The following is a 17,470-nucleotide window of genomic DNA, read 5'->3' as shown; positions in this document are numbered from 1 at the left end:
CTGCACAGCCATGGATAACAGACAGTCCCACTTTGGCTACCTATTCACTTCACTTATATCATTTGAACTTCAACACTGTAAAGCTTGTCCTCATTCAGGTAGTGATGTTGATGTACTGGGGAAACAGCAATGAAGTAGGTGAAAGAGAGAGGGCAAACGTCCTGAATAACATATTGCTGGTACTGACATTTGCATTTTAGAGACAAGGAAGATACAGTTTCAGTCTCTGACCTGATCAGGTTTTGGTACTTCTGAATCTTCATCAAGTGTTCTTTCCAGGATGCCACACTGCTGGTCAGATTAGGTAAGAATGACCCTGCTGCCTGTCTGTCAACCTCTCCACCAAGTCAGAGTCCTATAGATATCACTTATACAAGGAGTGTGTGTGGAAGGGTTCTTAAAGGACAATTAGAATATATACTAAATACAGCAATGTGTTATAAAAGATGGGGAAAATGAAACTGCCAAAAAGTGTTGAAACCAGATATGGATTGGGTTTTGTTAAAGTTTTAAACCTTTGGAGACCCATCTTTTGAGATCATCCCCCTGTTGCAGAAAAGTGAGTCTCAGAGCTGTCCTTTACAGTTCAGCACTGATGAAAATAAAGACTTCACAGTGTTTTTTTTTCCAAAACAATAGAAAGATATACATTTAAAAATATTAACTCTAAAGACTGTTATGCTACCGATGACGAAATTAAATTGTATTTAAGTCAAATAGACCAATAAACGCTAACCCCAGCTTTGTGAGTTCTCCTATTTCAACAATTCTAGAAGTCTATAATATTCGTAGAGCTAGAATCTGAACCTCAGATTACTTGTTGGAAATGAAACTGGTCTGGGAAGCATTTCCCAGCAATAGGAGAAGTACCTTTCCATAACAGCTAGGCACTCCTTTCTCCAGGTAAATCTACTCCCCCGCCGGAGTCGGAAGGTTCCAGGTGTGGCAGAGACTGGAGGAGGTGTTTGTCTCCATTCAGGGTCCTCTATTGGAATAGGGGCTGATCTCATACTTAACGTAGCCCCTGGAATAAACAAAACATTTTTTTAGCATATATCTTGCAATTAAAAAAAAATCAGTATTACAAGGATACCATGAAAACGAGATAATGAGGTCTGAGTATAAGCTTCTTGCTACTGAGACTTGAAGGCCAATATATTTAATATTGTTATTTTTAAAAACATGATCAAAGAGCTGTAGAGATTGCCAGGTGGTTAAAAGCACTGACTGCTCTTCCAGAAGACACAGGTTCAATTCCCAGCACCTAAATAGCAGCTAACAACCATCTGTAACTCCAGTTCCAGGGTATCCAATGCCCTCTTCTGGCCTCTGCAGGCACTGTACACATATGGTTCACAGATATACATACCAGCAAAACACCCATACACATAAAACAAAAATGACCTAAAGAAAAAACCTGAAACAGTAAAAGCCTCTTCCTTCAAAAGCCTGAAAAAGTCATCCTAACTGCCGGGCGGTGGTGGCGCACGACTTTAATCCCAGCACTCGGGAGGCAGAGACAGGCGGATCTCTGTGAGTTCGAGACCAGCCTGGTCTACAAGAGCTAGTTCCAGGACAGGCTCCAAAACCACAGAGAAACCCTGTCTCGAAAAAAAAAAAAAAAGTCATCCTAACTGCCACCTTTCCATCAGCTCATGTGTCTGTTAGCTCCTTCAATGGATTTCACACAAAGCATGAGACTTATTTCTTCATAAAAAGCACCGGACTTTCCTTGTTGAGCCTTTTTTGAAATTCCTTCTCTAGGCCAGATGTGGTACACATCTGTAATCCTACTACTTGGAAGTCAGAGGCAGGAAGATCAGGAGTTAAGGTTAGTCTCAGGTACGTGAGACCTTGTTTCAAAAAGAAAAGTGTAAAATACAGCAGCAAAGAAAATAAGAAGGTATTTCTCAAGCCGTTAGTGAGCAGGATCCAGGCCCTACAGGTCCTCCACCTACCGATGCCATATTGTTCACCTCTGACAGAACAACTTCGATCTGAGAGGGTTCACTAATTTAGACCAGCTATCTTCAAATAGCCTCAGCGAGCTCTAATTCACTAATTCTCAACTTATCACATGTCTTTTCCCTTGGTTTGTTCTAGACTTGAGGCTAGCTTCAAATCAGAAGGCACACTGTCTCTGGCTTCTATGGACTTAGCTCACAGATGTGCACAGAGCTTGGCATGCTGCCATGGTAAGTCTCTGCCTCCCCTTCCTCTTTTACTCCTTGCACTGCTAAATCCATCTTTCCCAAACACAATTATAGTTATATCACTCTTTTGATTAAAGCCTCCAAGAAGTTCTCTTTGGCTGTAGTTTACCAAACTCCCTTTCTTTCTTTCCTTTGAGACAAGGAGTAAGGCAGCACAGAACGCCTACCTCCATCTCTCAGTGTTGGAAGTATGGGCATGCTTCATCAAGCCCAGCTTATCGGAACTCTTAATACTGTCCTAGAAAGGCAAGTTGGAATTCAAAGGGTTTATATACATAAGAATACGTGTTAATTTCACACAATGAACATGTTTCTTCACAATAGGAACTATTTTCTATCATATCATCAAATAACCCCATGGATAATGTCTCTATTTGAATATACACACACCCTTTCTGAGACAGGGTCATTCTATGTTGTTAGGCTGGCCTTTAGCTCCTGGCCTCACTAGTTTCTCTGGTCTTAGCCTTCCAAGTAGTTGGAACCACAGGTACACAAAAGTGGTCCCAGCTAAACTCCTTTCCTAACGGCAACATCTTTATTTGTATTTTCTTGGATGGAGACCAATGGTTTAAACAATCTAGATTCTCCTTTTAAACATATCGTCTGTCTCTCCCTTCTTAGTAAATCTCTTCTTCAAACTGCAAGCTAAAATATCTCATCTCATTTTTAATTTCTTTATTCCCCTCCACATATTATAAAGCCAGTACTACACAAATTTTATTAATTTTATATTCAAAATAAATCCAGGATAAAAAGTTCTTTGTATATGTATTGAAGGTTTACAAGAGGTCAGCATCATCTCTCACAACCATTACTGCCCAGGACAGGTCTAAATATGGATCTTCACAGTAAGCCATGCCTCCCCGTCATTGTGCTCTTAGATTTGGGTTCATCTATGACATGGAGAAACCCCAGGCTAGATCACAGGGAGCCCTGCACCTGCTCTCTACATCTCCTGTGATGCTGTGCTTAGAGAATTAAGATCAACCACACACAGTAGCAATGTGGAAGTCTGCACAGAATGAAAGATATCCACCTGATCTCCAGGTGCCTTTGCCATTCTACCTGAGCACCAGACAAGGCAGGGAAAAGGCTATCTTGTACATTACACCACAATATACATCATATGGATCCTTCTATACCCAGCTGACAGAAATAAATACCCAGACATTCAGTCCCAACAAAGGCATGTAGGTAGTCATCCCTAAGGGCTCATGAGTCCTTCCCTGCCTCCTGGCAGCTGTGCCTTTGTGGGGTGCTTTCCCATTCTGTACTCATGTGTGAGCAACAGCATGTGGCAGTGAGAGCATGTCTCGTCCAGACTGATACACTAGGGCATCTTTCTTTGCTTTCTTTCTCTGATCACTTCCTCAAGGGAGAAGTTGCTAGGTGAGAATGGATGATGAGGAACTGCTGTCTCTGGCCATGAGGCAGTAAGGAACAGTGGCCTTGCAAATGGACCATCTAGTTCCAGTGACTGCAGCCCTGGCTGACAGCTTGACTAAAAGCTCATGAGGACGCTGCTCCTGGATTCCTGGTCTATAGAAAGAGAAAATAAATCTTTGCTGTGCTAAGCCGAAAAAAAATGTAGCATGGTTTGTATCACAGCAGATAATTAATACAAGTCATCACAACCATCTCCAGCTGTTATTTCACCATATCCTCCAACACTAAGCATATTACATATTAAAATGTACCAATCTGGCAGAAAAAAAATACCTTTAAGATAAAATACCTTACTAATAGTAAAGATGAGCACCTTCTTGTTTATTGCCTATTATCTAACTTTTGTCAGTTTATGATCCTTTTGTTACTGAGCTATAGATTTTATCTGAGTGGAGATACAACATCAATTACCAGTTATATAGCTGTAATAATTCATTTGTCATTTGCTGTATCTTTAATTATGGTATATATTAATTTACATGTAGTTAAGTTTGTAAGCTTTTTCCATACAGTCAATGAGTGTGATTCTTTTGTATGAAGGCCAGCAGGTTTGAATCTCTTCTATTATTACCAGTAAGCTGAAATCTTTTATTACTATAGCCAATGGTATATATTGGAGGAAAGGACTTGGGGACATAGCAGGTAGGTGCTCTGGCTGCTCTTCTAGAGGACCCAGGTTTGATTCCCAGCAGCCACCTGATGACTCACAACTGTCTGTAACTTCAGTTCCAAGAGAACTAATGGGAAGAGGATTCTGCAGTCTGCAATCATGACCCAGACGTAAAGGAAGCAAGATGTGACACATGGCTAGCACAGACAAGAATAATGGGTTAATGTACGATGTAAGAAAGAGTTAATAAGAAGAGCCTGAGATGGCCGGGCAGTGGTGGCGCACACCTTTAATCCCAGCACTTGGGAGGCAGAGGCAGGCGGATCTTTGGGAGTTCGAGGCCAGCCTGGTTCCGGGACAGGCACTAAAGCTACAGAGAAACCCTGTCTTGAAAAACCAGAAAAAAAAAAAAAAAAAAAGAGCCTGAAATACTAGGCCAATTAGTTTATAATCAATGTAGACCTTGGTGTACTTATTTGGGACTAAACAGCTACAGGACTGGGCAGAACAGAAACCTTGGTCAACAGAATGGCACCCATGTGGACAACTGCATCCACATAAAGCCTGAGAAAGCTTGGGAAATAATTCTTGACAGAAAAGAATAGAGTTAAGCATGGCTTATTGATAGCAGCATTTTCTCAGATGGGCTCTGCTTGCTAGAGACAAGCACTCTCATTTAAGAGAGGCTTCCTGACTCAGCTTTAGTTGCCAAACCTTGCATCTCTTATAAGAGGTCCTGCCACGAAACACTTAAATGGTGTTGATGAAAAGCTGACCGCATGCTTTTTGGTGGTGGCAGAGACCTTGAAACGCTATAGAGATCTGGCAATAAACATGGTTCTGTCCAGTACCTCTGCCATGAGGCTGGAATCTCAGAAAGCTAAGGAATAGGCTGGATCCAGCTGTCAAAGCCACGGATTTAATCCTAGCCATATTGCTTAGCAAATTAAAGAATCATGTGGTCAGAAAAAGAGATACAGTATAAAGATACTTTCAGACAAAAAAAACTCTAAACAGTATACAGTGTGTTTAAAAATTATACATAGAAAAGAAAAAGAATAAATTCCTTAAAATAAAAAAGAAAGAAAAAAGGGAGTAGTTGGATGTGGTGGCACACACCTTTAATCCCAGCACTTGGGAGGCAGAGGCAGGCAGATCTCCCTAAGCTCAAAGACAGCCTGTTCTACAGAGTGAGTTCCAGGACAAAGATACACAGAGAAATCCTGTCTCAAAAAGCTAAAAATTAAAAATAAAAGAAATAAAATTTAAAATAAAGCCACGTAAAGATGAAAAACATACAGAGAATCTGGATACTGTATGTTATTATGCTCTCTTTGAATTGTTTGAATGCTGAGGAAGGAGCATAAGCTGCTAAAAGATATTTGTTTATAAATGCTGCTGAATTAATCCAAGATAGATATTTTGAAAATACCTTGACTTCAAAATTGAAGTCAAAAGGTATGCTACTTTGGAGAAGAGGTTTGGCTTTTTTCCACAGGAAATGAGAGGCTGTGGTTTCATTCTGAGCTAAGAAAAATCAGGTTTGATCAAGGAAGATCCCCCTGAGAAATCTCTGATAGAAGCAGATGGCCCAGATGTCTGAGTTCTACATCCAGAACAGTTCAAAGACTGCTGACTGAGATGATCAAGCCTCATAGGATACACCAGTCAGGACTTGATCATAATTCTAAATTTTCTTTAGGTTCCCATAAGATTATCAGTTCCCCCAATCAGCAGGAAGTAGCCTAGAAAACTACGCCCACATCCCCAAAAAATGGATTATGGATGTTTGCCTTTTTTAGAATGTTGGTTACAAGTTGTTACAGATAATGGTCAAAAGAAAGCTAAACAAGGGAGATTCGATTCAGAATTCTTGTTTTGAAAAAAGGGAGGGAGTGTTGTGGGACAATGGTCTTTTATCCTGTCACTTGTTTTATTTTTTAATAAAATGTTAATTGGCTAATAGCCAGGCAAAAAGTATAGGTGGGGCGACCAGGCAAGAAGTAGAGGTAGGGCAACGAGAATTCTGGGAAGAGGATTCTGTAGTCTGCAGTCATAACCTACATGCAGAGGAAGCAAGATGTGACTGCCTGGTCTAATAAGGTACCAAACCACATGGCTAGCACAGACAAGAATAATGGGTTAATGTATGATGTAAGGAAAAGTTAATAAGAAGAGCCTGAGACACTAGGCCAATCAGTTTATAATTGAGAGAGAGAGAGAGAGAGAGAGAGAACTAATGACCTCTTCTGGCCTCTGTGGACACCATGCTTATAAACGATGTACGGACATACATGCAGGCAAAACATTCATGCAAATAAATAAAAAATAAATAAATAAATAAATATTTAAAGGTTTGTCAAAATAATCTGGGCCTGATTCAAAGTCTCCAATTTTTCCCAAAGCAAGCAAGGATTACAGTGCAGCAAGAGTTTAGGATAAGAATCTACCTAATTAAAATTATACAAATTTTGTTCCAGAAAGAGAATGTCCAAAGTAGTCAAACTACCTAACATTACAACTAGTCAAGATGAAGGCAGAAACTGATTAGATAAGGCCATGGGTTCTCTTACCCTAGGCTTGATCTGGTGAAGGGATGAAGGGATTCAGAGTGGAGAGGACGGGGCGGGGGGAGAAGAGAACAAATCTGTGAGCTCCAGCATGTGCTGCTAGAACTGTGGCATGTTCTTATAGGTAGGCAACTTGGTGCAGGCATGGAAATGAACAGAGAGCAGGATCCTAAAAGGCTGAAGTAGACAGCCAATGATGAGCTCTTGTTGTTGGAATTTACTGTTAATGGTATCAATAATTTAAAAATATTCTCCATTGTCTAAATTTCTATAAAAAATTAGATGAAAATAAAGTTTGTCAGAAAAGAAGAAAAAGGAGGGAGGAAAACAGAGATAAAACCGAGAGGAGAAAATAACATGGTGACTTTGAAAGAAATAAAGACTATTTCTATACAGAAGGCTAAAACTGAGCAATTTTAAACCTGTAAATATTCTTAATTTTAAAATACCACATTGAGGGCTTTTTTTTTTTTTCCTTGTCCCATTTCTTTTTCAATGTAGCAGTCATTCAAAACAGCACAAGAACCCAGCCTGGGAACTGTAGCTGGGGGGGGGGGGGTCCCCAGAGCAAATCAGATAGCAAGTTACCCATATCTGTGTACTCAGGATTTGGCTGAGAGAGTTTGCCTCAGTGAATACTGTAGAAGAGACTGAGGATGATTCTTGACATCTAGCCTCAGTGTAGGGTAAAGGGACAACTGAAGCAGGAAACCAACCAATCACTGAGCATCCTGACTCTGAACTCAGACCCAGTGAAAAAAACACACCCTGGATCTGAGACCTGGGCCAGGGAAAGAAAGATCCTTATCCCTGAATCCAGGACTAAAGACATGTACCCAGACTCTGAAACCAGTGCAAAGAAACACACTTTGTCCATAGAATCAGAGCCAGTGAAAAAAAATCATGCCCTGGTCCTTAGATTAGAGTCAAAAAGCTAAAAAGGATAAGTGAGAGAAACAGTTTGGCCATGAAATCAGACCCCTCTCTGCCCCTGACCAACTAAACTAACCAATCCCTGAGCAGGGAAAAACTAACCAATCCCTCTTCTCCCTGGGAAAACTCTGCCCCTAAGAAGCACTATAAGCCACTCTGCCTGTTCAGTTAGGGGCCACCATTTATCCCTCCCTGACAGAGGGGGCCACTCTCCTAGATTCCTCCTTCCCAAATAAATCTCTTTCTCAAGAGTCTTGGGTGATGATCTTCATTCTCCTGCACAGAATAGAAGAACCTGGCTGGGACATTCCTTAGTGGACTGAGATGAAAAACCTTGCTGTAGGGGCTTCTCCTTTAGCAGAGTGTTAGCAAAGAAGTAACACCTTGGGCCAGAGAAGAAGCAGACAGCTCTGCTAGGACTTCCGTTCCCTTAAGGAAACAGAGCACACCTCAGCTGTAGCAGCTCTCCAGGAGAAGAGCAGGGTTGCTATATCCTGTGGAGAGACCATCCCCCACCGCACCCCAGCTTCAGGTAGCCTGGCTTCCCCATAGTCAGGGCACCTGTCCTGAAGGACAGAGCAGTCCTATTGCAGCTCTACCCCTCCAGAGCTGTCCTATTATGGCTCTACCCACCCCCAGAGCTGTCCTATTGTGGCCCTAAGTATAGCCTTGCTTCCCCTTAAGTCAGGATATCTGTAACACATTTCCCCACACTCGGACCCTCAGGTGCACATATACCCGCATACATGTGTACCCCTATATACTCCGACATACATGCATACACACACACACACACACAAATACATACGATAAAAGGAAAAAAAAAACAAGAAAAATGGTACACAAAGCATTTTGGAATAAATACAGATTACTTCTAGAAAGCAAAGTCTATCTACTTTATTTTGGTTCAGACAGACAGGGAGCAGTGAATTATACAAGAATATGATGAACATTACTAATTTTGACAGAACAATGCATAGAAACTAGATGTGGGAATAGTCTTAAAACTTCCCTGTAGTGATACGGGAAATCTGGGCTGCAGAAAGGCCCAGGGGCTCACTTATGTGTGACTTACTTCTTTATAGTAACAGTTTTTGACACTACATCTTAGTTCACATTAAAACAAAATTTTGATGTGGGATGTCCTTTTGTACATGTGTTGCTTTTATTGGTTAATGAATAAAGCTGCTTTGGCCTATGGCAGGACAGACTAGCCAGGCTGGAAGGGATAGAGAGAGAGAGAGAGAGAGAGAGAGAGAGAGAGAGAGAGAGAGAGAGAGAGAGAGAGAGTGAGTAGACAGAGTCAGGGAGACACCATGTAGCTGCTAAAGGAGGCAGACAACACAGAGATGCCCAAGAGGCAAGAGGTAACAAACTACAAGCCTCGAGGTAAAATATAAAATAATAGAAATGGGTTAATTTAAGATATAAGAAGAAGAGTGAGCTAACAGGCCAAACAGTGTTTGAATATAGTTTCTGTGTAATTATTTGGTCTGGGCAGCCAGGAACAAACAAGCAGTCTCTGCTTACAAAATGGCACCCAGACGTTCGGCAACATACATCCACATAAAGCCTAAGAAAGCTTAAGAAAAGGGCTTCTAAGCCTACAAAAATGAGAGCCAAGCACAGCTTCTGGGTAGCCGCATTTTTTTCAGATAGGCTCTGTTTGCAAACAGATGTGTGACTCCTTTAAAAATCAGTTTCCTGGTTCACGCTGGCACAAATGGCTCTGGCTCTTTCAGGAGGTCTGACTATGGAACACTTAAGTGGGGTTTGTGAGCAGAGTGTTACAACTTGCTTAATGGCAACATAGACCCACTGTGTCCCTGGAGTGGGGAAGTGAAAATGGCTCACAGAGGAGGTGAACATACCTCTACCATACAGAAAGGCCAAGAGAGGCAGAGCCAGTATCCAAGGCTGGGGCAACCACACTGCTAACCATTTTAAAATGCTCCTTGTCAGATAAGGATTTCAGATTCACAATAGGACAGATTCAGACATAAAAGACAACTAAACGAGACACAGTGTGTTTAAAAAATGTATGTAGGCTTGGGAGAGAGAAAAAAGAATATACACAGTTATAAAAAGAAGTAAATGGTCTATATCTTATTCCCCTTTAAATGAAAATAAACATTTATAAACAATCATTTTGGGAATGTGTTGTTGCCTCCAAACTGCTTTGTGCTATTTCTTGGGCGAAATTTTTTTAGGGTTCACAGAGACCATTCAGGGGGGTCTTGTTCCATCAAACCACATTAGTCTGAAAGGAATCCTTGGTTCTCATCTTCTGTGGAAACAAAAGCAGAACCATCTTTTCCAAAGTAACATCTAAGGAAGACCCAAATTTTGAAGTCAAGATACCTTTATGTTGGTTTAACTTAGCGGCTGCCAGAATCAAATGTCTCTCTGCAGTAACAATTTCAAAGAAAACACAGTAATATACATAATCCATATTCCTTGTGTATATTCCATCTTTATGTGGCTTATTTTTCTTTACTCCTTTAATGTATGTTTGTCTGTATTTCTTGTAAATGTTGTTATAAGAAACAATATAAAGTGAATGTGATTAGTTTCCATTAATTTGCTTTATTGAGAAGTCTTAGCAGGCTTTAGAATGTTCTAGGAAATTCTGATTATGGGTCTATTTATCTGATTATTACATTGTATCTATAGGTATTGGATTATCAGTCAAAATAACTCTATTTTTTCCTTGCTGAGTTCATGTAAAAAGAACTTTGTAAAAAGAGTCCTTATAAAAAATCTAAATGGAAAGACAAATATCATATGTACTCACAGATAAGTGGCTTTTGTCTAAAAGAAAAGGAAACCAGTCTACAATTCACAATCCCAAAGAACCTAGATAACAATGAGGACCCTAAGAGAGATATGCATGGATCCAATCTACATGGGAAGTAGAAAAAGAGAAGATATCCTGAGTAAATTGGGAGCAGGGGGATTATGGGAGAGGGTAGAAAGGGGAAGGGGGAGGAAGGAAGAGGAGCAGAGAAAAATGTATAACTCAATTAAATCAATAAAAAAAATTTAAAACAAAGAAAAAAACACCCAAATCGATAGGAGATTGAAAAGAGAACTTCATTCGAGGAATGCAACCAGAAGAGTTGTTAAGGTCAGGAGTAGGCGAAGAATCTACAAATACAGCTGTTTGTTTGCCAGATAGTTCAGTATCAGAGAACAGAAAAGTCAGCTTTTCATTTTGTGGTTTGCCTTAATTTTACATTCTTCTCAGAATGCATGTGAGAACATAATGCTAGTTACATTTCTCCTGATGACCTGTCTGCTGGGCCGAGGATAGAGCGTGGTAACAGCAACCATCTGCTAATAAGCCTGCCCATAGCTTATTTTCTCTAAACTGCTTCAGATAAGCTGTGGGACCACATCTCAGGAACTGAGCTCTTCTCTTGTTACTATAATGTAAACAAATTGATTTTCACGTCTCTTTTTCCCTCCCTCCTTCCATTACACATTATACGCATTTTCCAAACACAGACTACATGGTCTAAAATTCAGAAAGTCAAAGAAGGGTCAGAGTTCAATGGTAAATGCCTGCCTTGCATGGAGTAGGCCCTGGGTTCAATCCCAAGCATTGCAAAATAAACAAAGACCCAGAGGGTATATAAATATGTCTTTCTACTTTTCCCCTTATTACCAGTGCCCCTCTTTAGAACTCCTCTTATCAATTCCTAAGTGAGAATTCCCGACAAGTTCCATACTTAACAGACATCTAAACTGCCTGTGTGTGTGTGCATATTCTTTGAATACATATAATATTGTTTCGTATCTCACATTTTTAATTTCTGAATGCTATTTCACTGTATGCAAATATAATTCAAACAAAACACACTAAAAATAACTATACAGTCCTACGATGTTGTCCTATAGAGAATTTAACCAGTTCTCAGTCGGATGATTCCAGTGTCTTGCAAAGATGAATGTGAGGTACTCCAAGCAACTATTTAACGGGCTGAGAGAAGAGAAACCATCTTAGATGCAACACTGTATTTAGAGATAACAGCAACCCTAAAGTACCCACAGAAGAAATATCATCCTTTAAACAAAATCAAAGGTGTGCAGTGGTGGTGCACACCTTTAATCCCAGCCCTAGGATCTCTGTGAGCTGGAGGTCAGCCTAGTCTACAGAACAAGTTCCAGAACAGCCAAGGCTACACAGAGAAATGCACCCCCCCAAAAGTTTATATCATTAAAAAAATAAAAAGTTTAGGCAATTTAAGAAGATAGAGAAGCATCCTAATTTGCTGACCTAAAACTGAAACTGCTTATTAAAAGACAGAGAGGGAGAAAACAGGTATTAAGCTATACAAGACACTTTTGTAACAGAGAGATATGATAAAAGACTAAACAATTGTGGGAATATTCATTTTCTTAGGTACAATAATAGAGATTGTAGCTTTTATAGGAAACTACCCTGATTATTAGAACATGACACACAAATAAATCTTAAAAATTATTGGCAAATAGCAAAATGCTCATAATTTTTGTATCCAATAAGGTAACTAAATACCTTGCTGGTCTTTTAAAATGTATATCTGAAACACTTCAAAAGAGAAAATGGGGGAGAATAGATTCTAGAAATTCTTTGTATAGATTGATACTTTCTGTTTTGCTTCGTCTTACCAGGGCATTTTGGGTTGAGAACGTAATTGTTGAGAAAAACTAACAAAACTTACCGTATACACACCCTAAAAGTCACTTCCATGCAGTGCTCTGTATCTGCAGCTCAGGGCTAGTACTGCTGAAAGCAACACCTGGCCTGGTGTGCCTGCGGGCTTTATGAAGAGGACTGTAGAAGGTGTCTCAGTGGCAACAGTGTACTTGAGATGAGGCTCACTATCAACACCTTTGCAACATGCAGCCCAAGACGGCCACTCCCGTGACATCATATTTTTCTTGATCTATCACTTGTTAAAAGTATTTTGGGATTAAATGTTGCCTATTCTTGGCAACTCCAGACAACAAGACTTTCATGATCTTTACCCTTAAGATTTCATCCTATTTTCCAGTCTAGTGCTGTTCCTGGGAGTTATGTGAACAGCTTTTCCTTAAAATTCCACAGTGTATTTATTACCCAGGTCACAGGCATTAAAGACACAAAACCATTAGTAATGGTAAAGAATGAACTCAATAATAATATTAAATACACACCAATTAGCATAATTTTTTTCCAAAAATTGAAAAAAGGTAAGTTTTATTTGTGTATCCACAGCTGAAAAAAGAGCCAGCCACTGATACCATGACCATTCTTCCAAACTGTGCACAGAAAATCTCCTAATCGGGAAATCAAGAGGTGGCTGAGAGGAGGAGGTGAAGTGGCCTAGGAAACAGAAACCTAAACACAATGACAACCACGGTTTAGTTGCCTACTCACATAAAGAAAGATACTAAAGCATGAAACAGTTTCTCTAGACAAATTAGCACATGGAGTCAATGAAACAATTAGATGCTTTTCATTTAGGCACATAAATAAAAAGAAATACTTACCAGGGTTTGTCTTCTCAAATTGATACCATCGGTAAAATGCTCTTTTCTTTTGTTCACTCAGGTCTGACCCCTGTTGCAACAGCCAATGAGAGATCCGGCTCTGACTGATACCTACAGGGAAAGAAAACAGCTTTTGATGGGGCTCTGGAATCAGTCAAGTCAATGAGGGCTCTGCTGGTTTTAGTTCCCCAGTAGTGATTCTACATGACTGTGTAAGGAAGCGACAACTTGAGGAAACTCCTTAACACTACCCTGACCACTATGACAAGGATGTACGCAGAAATTATCTATAAGTCAAACATTATGTCAACAAAGACTTTAAAATATCTTCTAGAATTAATCTTCAAACTGAGTCCGTAACCATGAGATATCAAGATGATGCCCAAGTAACACTACTTGTCAGATTTACATTCTACATCTGTCTAAGAATGAGATACTCTAGCAGATACGGTGAGAGAGAAAGATCTAGTCAGCAAGTTTTATTTCTCATTATTGACACTAATAAAAAGATTTAGAGGCTAGGAAGGGAAAGGTCATTGAACACATAAGCTTTTGGGCTACTTGCTAATTCACTGAAGCATCTTAGACCCATCTCCATTAGTAGAGAGGAGCAAGAGTTGGCAGACTTGTGGACTTAGGTTACAGCGTGACCTCTCAAGAAAGTTCAGTAGCTAAAAGCAGTTTCCAGATGACTTTCCTTCAAACAACAAACTACCCAACAGTAGTTCTCTGCTATTGCTAAGAGCTTCTTGTCAGCGATTAGAGAGGTGGATGATTTGCACATATGAAAGTCAAAAGAATGTCCCAAAACATTCAAGAATCACACACTCATTCTGGTCATTATATTCTTAAAAATCCAATATACAACTGGCAAAAATCAGAGAAATCAGGAAAGAAAGAAAGAAAGAAAGAAAGAAAGAAAGAAAGAAAGAAAGAAAGAAAGAAAGAAAGAAAGAAAGAAGGCATTTCCAAAAGATCATCTGGCTATGTTAGAGTCTGAAATTTCTCAAAGTCTCCAAAGCAGTGGTTTTAAACCTATGGGTTGCAACTCCCAATATCTTGCTTCAGATATTTCATGATTCATAATGGTAGCAAAATTACAGTTATGAAGTAGCAATGAAATAATTTTATGGTTGGGGGTCACCACAATATAAGGAACTGTATTAAAGGGTCACAGTATTAGGAAGGTTGAGAACCATTGCTCCAAAGGGTTAAAATACCTACTTGTGGCAACGGGACATCGACAAACACCACTGTGCCAACAGCAGTCTAAAGCTATGGTGCTCAAGAGGATGCAGGGCTACCATGACATTATCAAATGTTAACTAAAAGCAAGACCTCACGATTTTTCAGACCACTTAATAACTCCTGTTAGAAGATAACTATTGAGAACATGGGAGGAGAAGCTACAAGGAACATTATGAAGGAAAGTTCTCTGACTAAAAACTTTTACTTTTCGTCTAAACATTTGTGTGTAGGTGTGTGTGTGTCCAGTGCACAAGGTCAGAGGACAACATGGGGTTTCAGGACTGAACAAGACGGGGGTTGTTGGGCTTGGTATCAAGTACCTTCACCCAAAGAGTCATCTCACTCATCGACCATCTTTCTCTTCCAAAGGACAAGATTCTTTTTGTAAATGCTCCCAAGTAATCCTCAGAGATGGTTCCCTGTGGTAGAGAGTCCATGCGATATCTGTTCTGGCAGCTAGTGCTGTTGATTATTCTGGACAATTAAATTAGCAGCGTTTGGCATATTTTCAGCAAAATCTAGCTTCAGGCACCATGGTATCTTTTTTATACTACTCTTAAAATAAGCATGAAGAAAATGGCTGGGCAGTGGTGACGTATGCCTTTAACCCCAGCACTTGGGAGGCAGAGGCAGACAGAATTCTGTAAGCTCGAGGCCAGTCTGCTCTATGGAGTGAGTTCCAGGACAACCAGCACTACACAGAGAAACCCTTGCCAACCAAATAAAACCATTCAAATGGATTTCCTGCTGTTGTCACATAGGTAAAAAACAGGGAAGTTAAAAAAAATGTTAAGAAAAAGTATGAGATCTGTTAGCTTGCTCCAATATTAAATTTTCCTCGCATTAGAACACACACAGAATTAACCAAAGAGCTCAATAGGTAGGAGAACTAGTTGTTCGTGCTGTGGCAAAGGTGGCAATAGCCCATCAAAAGGATAACAGTTACAATATACTTATTTTCATTACAAAATATTCCCATGTTTTTTAATTTTTTTCTTTTCTTTTTTGGTGGTTTTTTGAGACAGGGTTTCTCTGTAGTTTTGGAGCCTGTCCTGGAACTAGCTCTTGTAGACCAGGCTGGCCTTGAACTCACAGAGATCCGTCTCCCTCTGTCTCCCGAGTGCTGGGATTAAAAGTGTGCGCCACCAATGCCTGGCTAAATTTAATGTTTTTTAAAAGCTACAAAAAAAAAAAAAAATCAAAAACCAAAACTAACTTAGCAACATTAAGCCATTATACTTAGTGTTAGTACAGCCATGGGAATCATATATGGCAGAGCTATTTTCAAAAACAAATTAACAATTTCCACGAAAGGTAAATTCTGGATATACAGCCCTTAGAAATGAGTATTTATCCAGCACAAACATACTCAAAAGACATGCACCAGAAGCCTCAAAAATGAACATTACACATAGCAGCCATGGTTCAAAAGCTGAACAGCCATCAGCTGCAGAATGCAAATACTATGATATCTGTGTCCTCTACTTCAGACTGCCATAGCACAGGAAAAGGATAAACTACTAGTATATGTATCCATGTGGGCAGACCTCACAGAAACAAAGCTGCTTCCCAAACACCAGACACAAAAACCATACACTACACTATCTATAGGGATGCAAATACTGGTACCCGTGTAGGAAAAGAAGGTTGAGAATGAAAGTTTATGTGGCAGCCAGTGATGCTCTTTACTGATGTGGAAGGTAGGTGCCTGTACTTTATAAAAGTCATCAAGCTGTCACCTACTGAACATACTTAAATTTTAAAAAGATCCCCACAGCCGGGTGGTGGTGGTGCACGCCTTTAATCCCAGCACTTGGGAGGCAGAGGCAGGCGGATCTCTGTGAGTTCAAGACCAGCCTGGTCTACAAGAGCTAGTTCCAGGACAGGCTCCAAAACCACAGAGAAACCCTGTCTCGAAAAAAAAATAAATATAAAAAAAAAAAATAAAAAGATCCCCACAAATTTCTGAAATTTAAAAAGTAGATAGAATATATATTAATATGTAATATACTTTATACAAATCAGGAAGTACATACTTTTATGAAAATACAATCATATATTATGTACCACATTTATATCTATATAATCAAAAGCTTACAGGCACACACTATAAATCTAAAATTGTAAACTTTCCTACATTTCTACTTCTACAGCTTCCTTAATATTTCTATAAATGTTGCAATTTCTGGAATTTGACACTGAATATTATAGTTTCTTGTTGATTCTTTTAGAAATACTGTAATTAAAGTGAATGAAGACTTATAAAAAGTCCACTTTTGCCCTCTGTCTGCAATTCATGTGACCGACTTAAAAATATGTCACACAAGTTTCTCTCTTTGTAATTACGAATTTAATAAAACAAAGGGAGGGGCAAGTAATACAAGCTGTCCTCCTGACCCACCTCAGACTCAGACAACAATGCAAGAAATAAACCAGTACAGTCAAGCCATTTCCAGAAGGGGCACTGCAAACAGATGGCTAAACAGCAAAGGTCACACTTGGAAATGACTTTTCTCAAGGGCTGGTTTGAAAGCTCGGTGGGATTTGGCATTCAGGTCCCAGCAGCTTCTCTTCACTGCCTGTCAGCTCTGCTACTTCCCTTGGGAGAAAAATTTCCCTGACACTACCTTCCCTGCTGTAGAATAAAATCTCTGTAAAAGTTTCAGCTCTTCAAAATCTTCTTTTCTACCTCTGGTGGGGCAGAAGTAAAGACAAATTTACATATAACTTATTATATCCAAAGGAGGTGGAAACAGTCTTGAGGTCCCATTCACATTACCTTCCGAACTTCAGCTGTATTGGCTGCTTCCAGGTGCTTAAACACCTACTCCCTTCCACTAGGGGGCTCTCATCCATAACCCAGTCTCCTAAATCTTTTTTTTAAATATAATTTTTTATTGAAAAAAAAATTTTTCCGCCTCCTCCCCGCC

The 17,470-nt window shown here is 39.7% G+C and overlaps 1 protein-coding gene across 15 annotated transcripts in view; it reads right to left on the bottom strand.

Annotated features, from left to right (window-relative positions):
- Hmbox1 (homeobox containing 1) overlaps window positions 1-17,470 on the bottom strand; it is a 144,412-nt gene that overhangs the window by 37,629 nt on the left and 89,313 nt on the right. For all 15 annotated transcript variants that reach the window (XR_007593596.1, XR_007593597.1, XM_050152298.1 and 12 more), the window contains exons 5-6: window positions 13,293-13,403; window positions 871-1,024 (exon numbers count right to left, since the gene is read on the bottom strand). Coding sequence is in view for 13 of the 15 variants with exons in the window: in XM_050152298.1 (XP_050008255.1) it covers window positions 871-1,024; window positions 13,293-13,403 (265 nt within the window). In the remaining 2 variants the exon portion in view is untranslated. The remainder of the gene's footprint in view (window positions 1-870; window positions 1,025-13,292; window positions 13,404-17,470) is intronic.

This window comes from Alexandromys fortis, unplaced genomic scaffold (genome assembly GCF_014885135.2).
Source record: "Alexandromys fortis isolate MF-2015 unplaced genomic scaffold, M_Fortis_MF-2015_v1.1 scaffold_75, whole genome shotgun sequence".
Classification (NCBI taxonomy): domain Eukaryota; kingdom Metazoa; phylum Chordata; class Mammalia; order Rodentia; family Cricetidae; genus Alexandromys; species Alexandromys fortis.
This window is presented reverse-complemented; position numbering and strand designations above follow the sequence as displayed.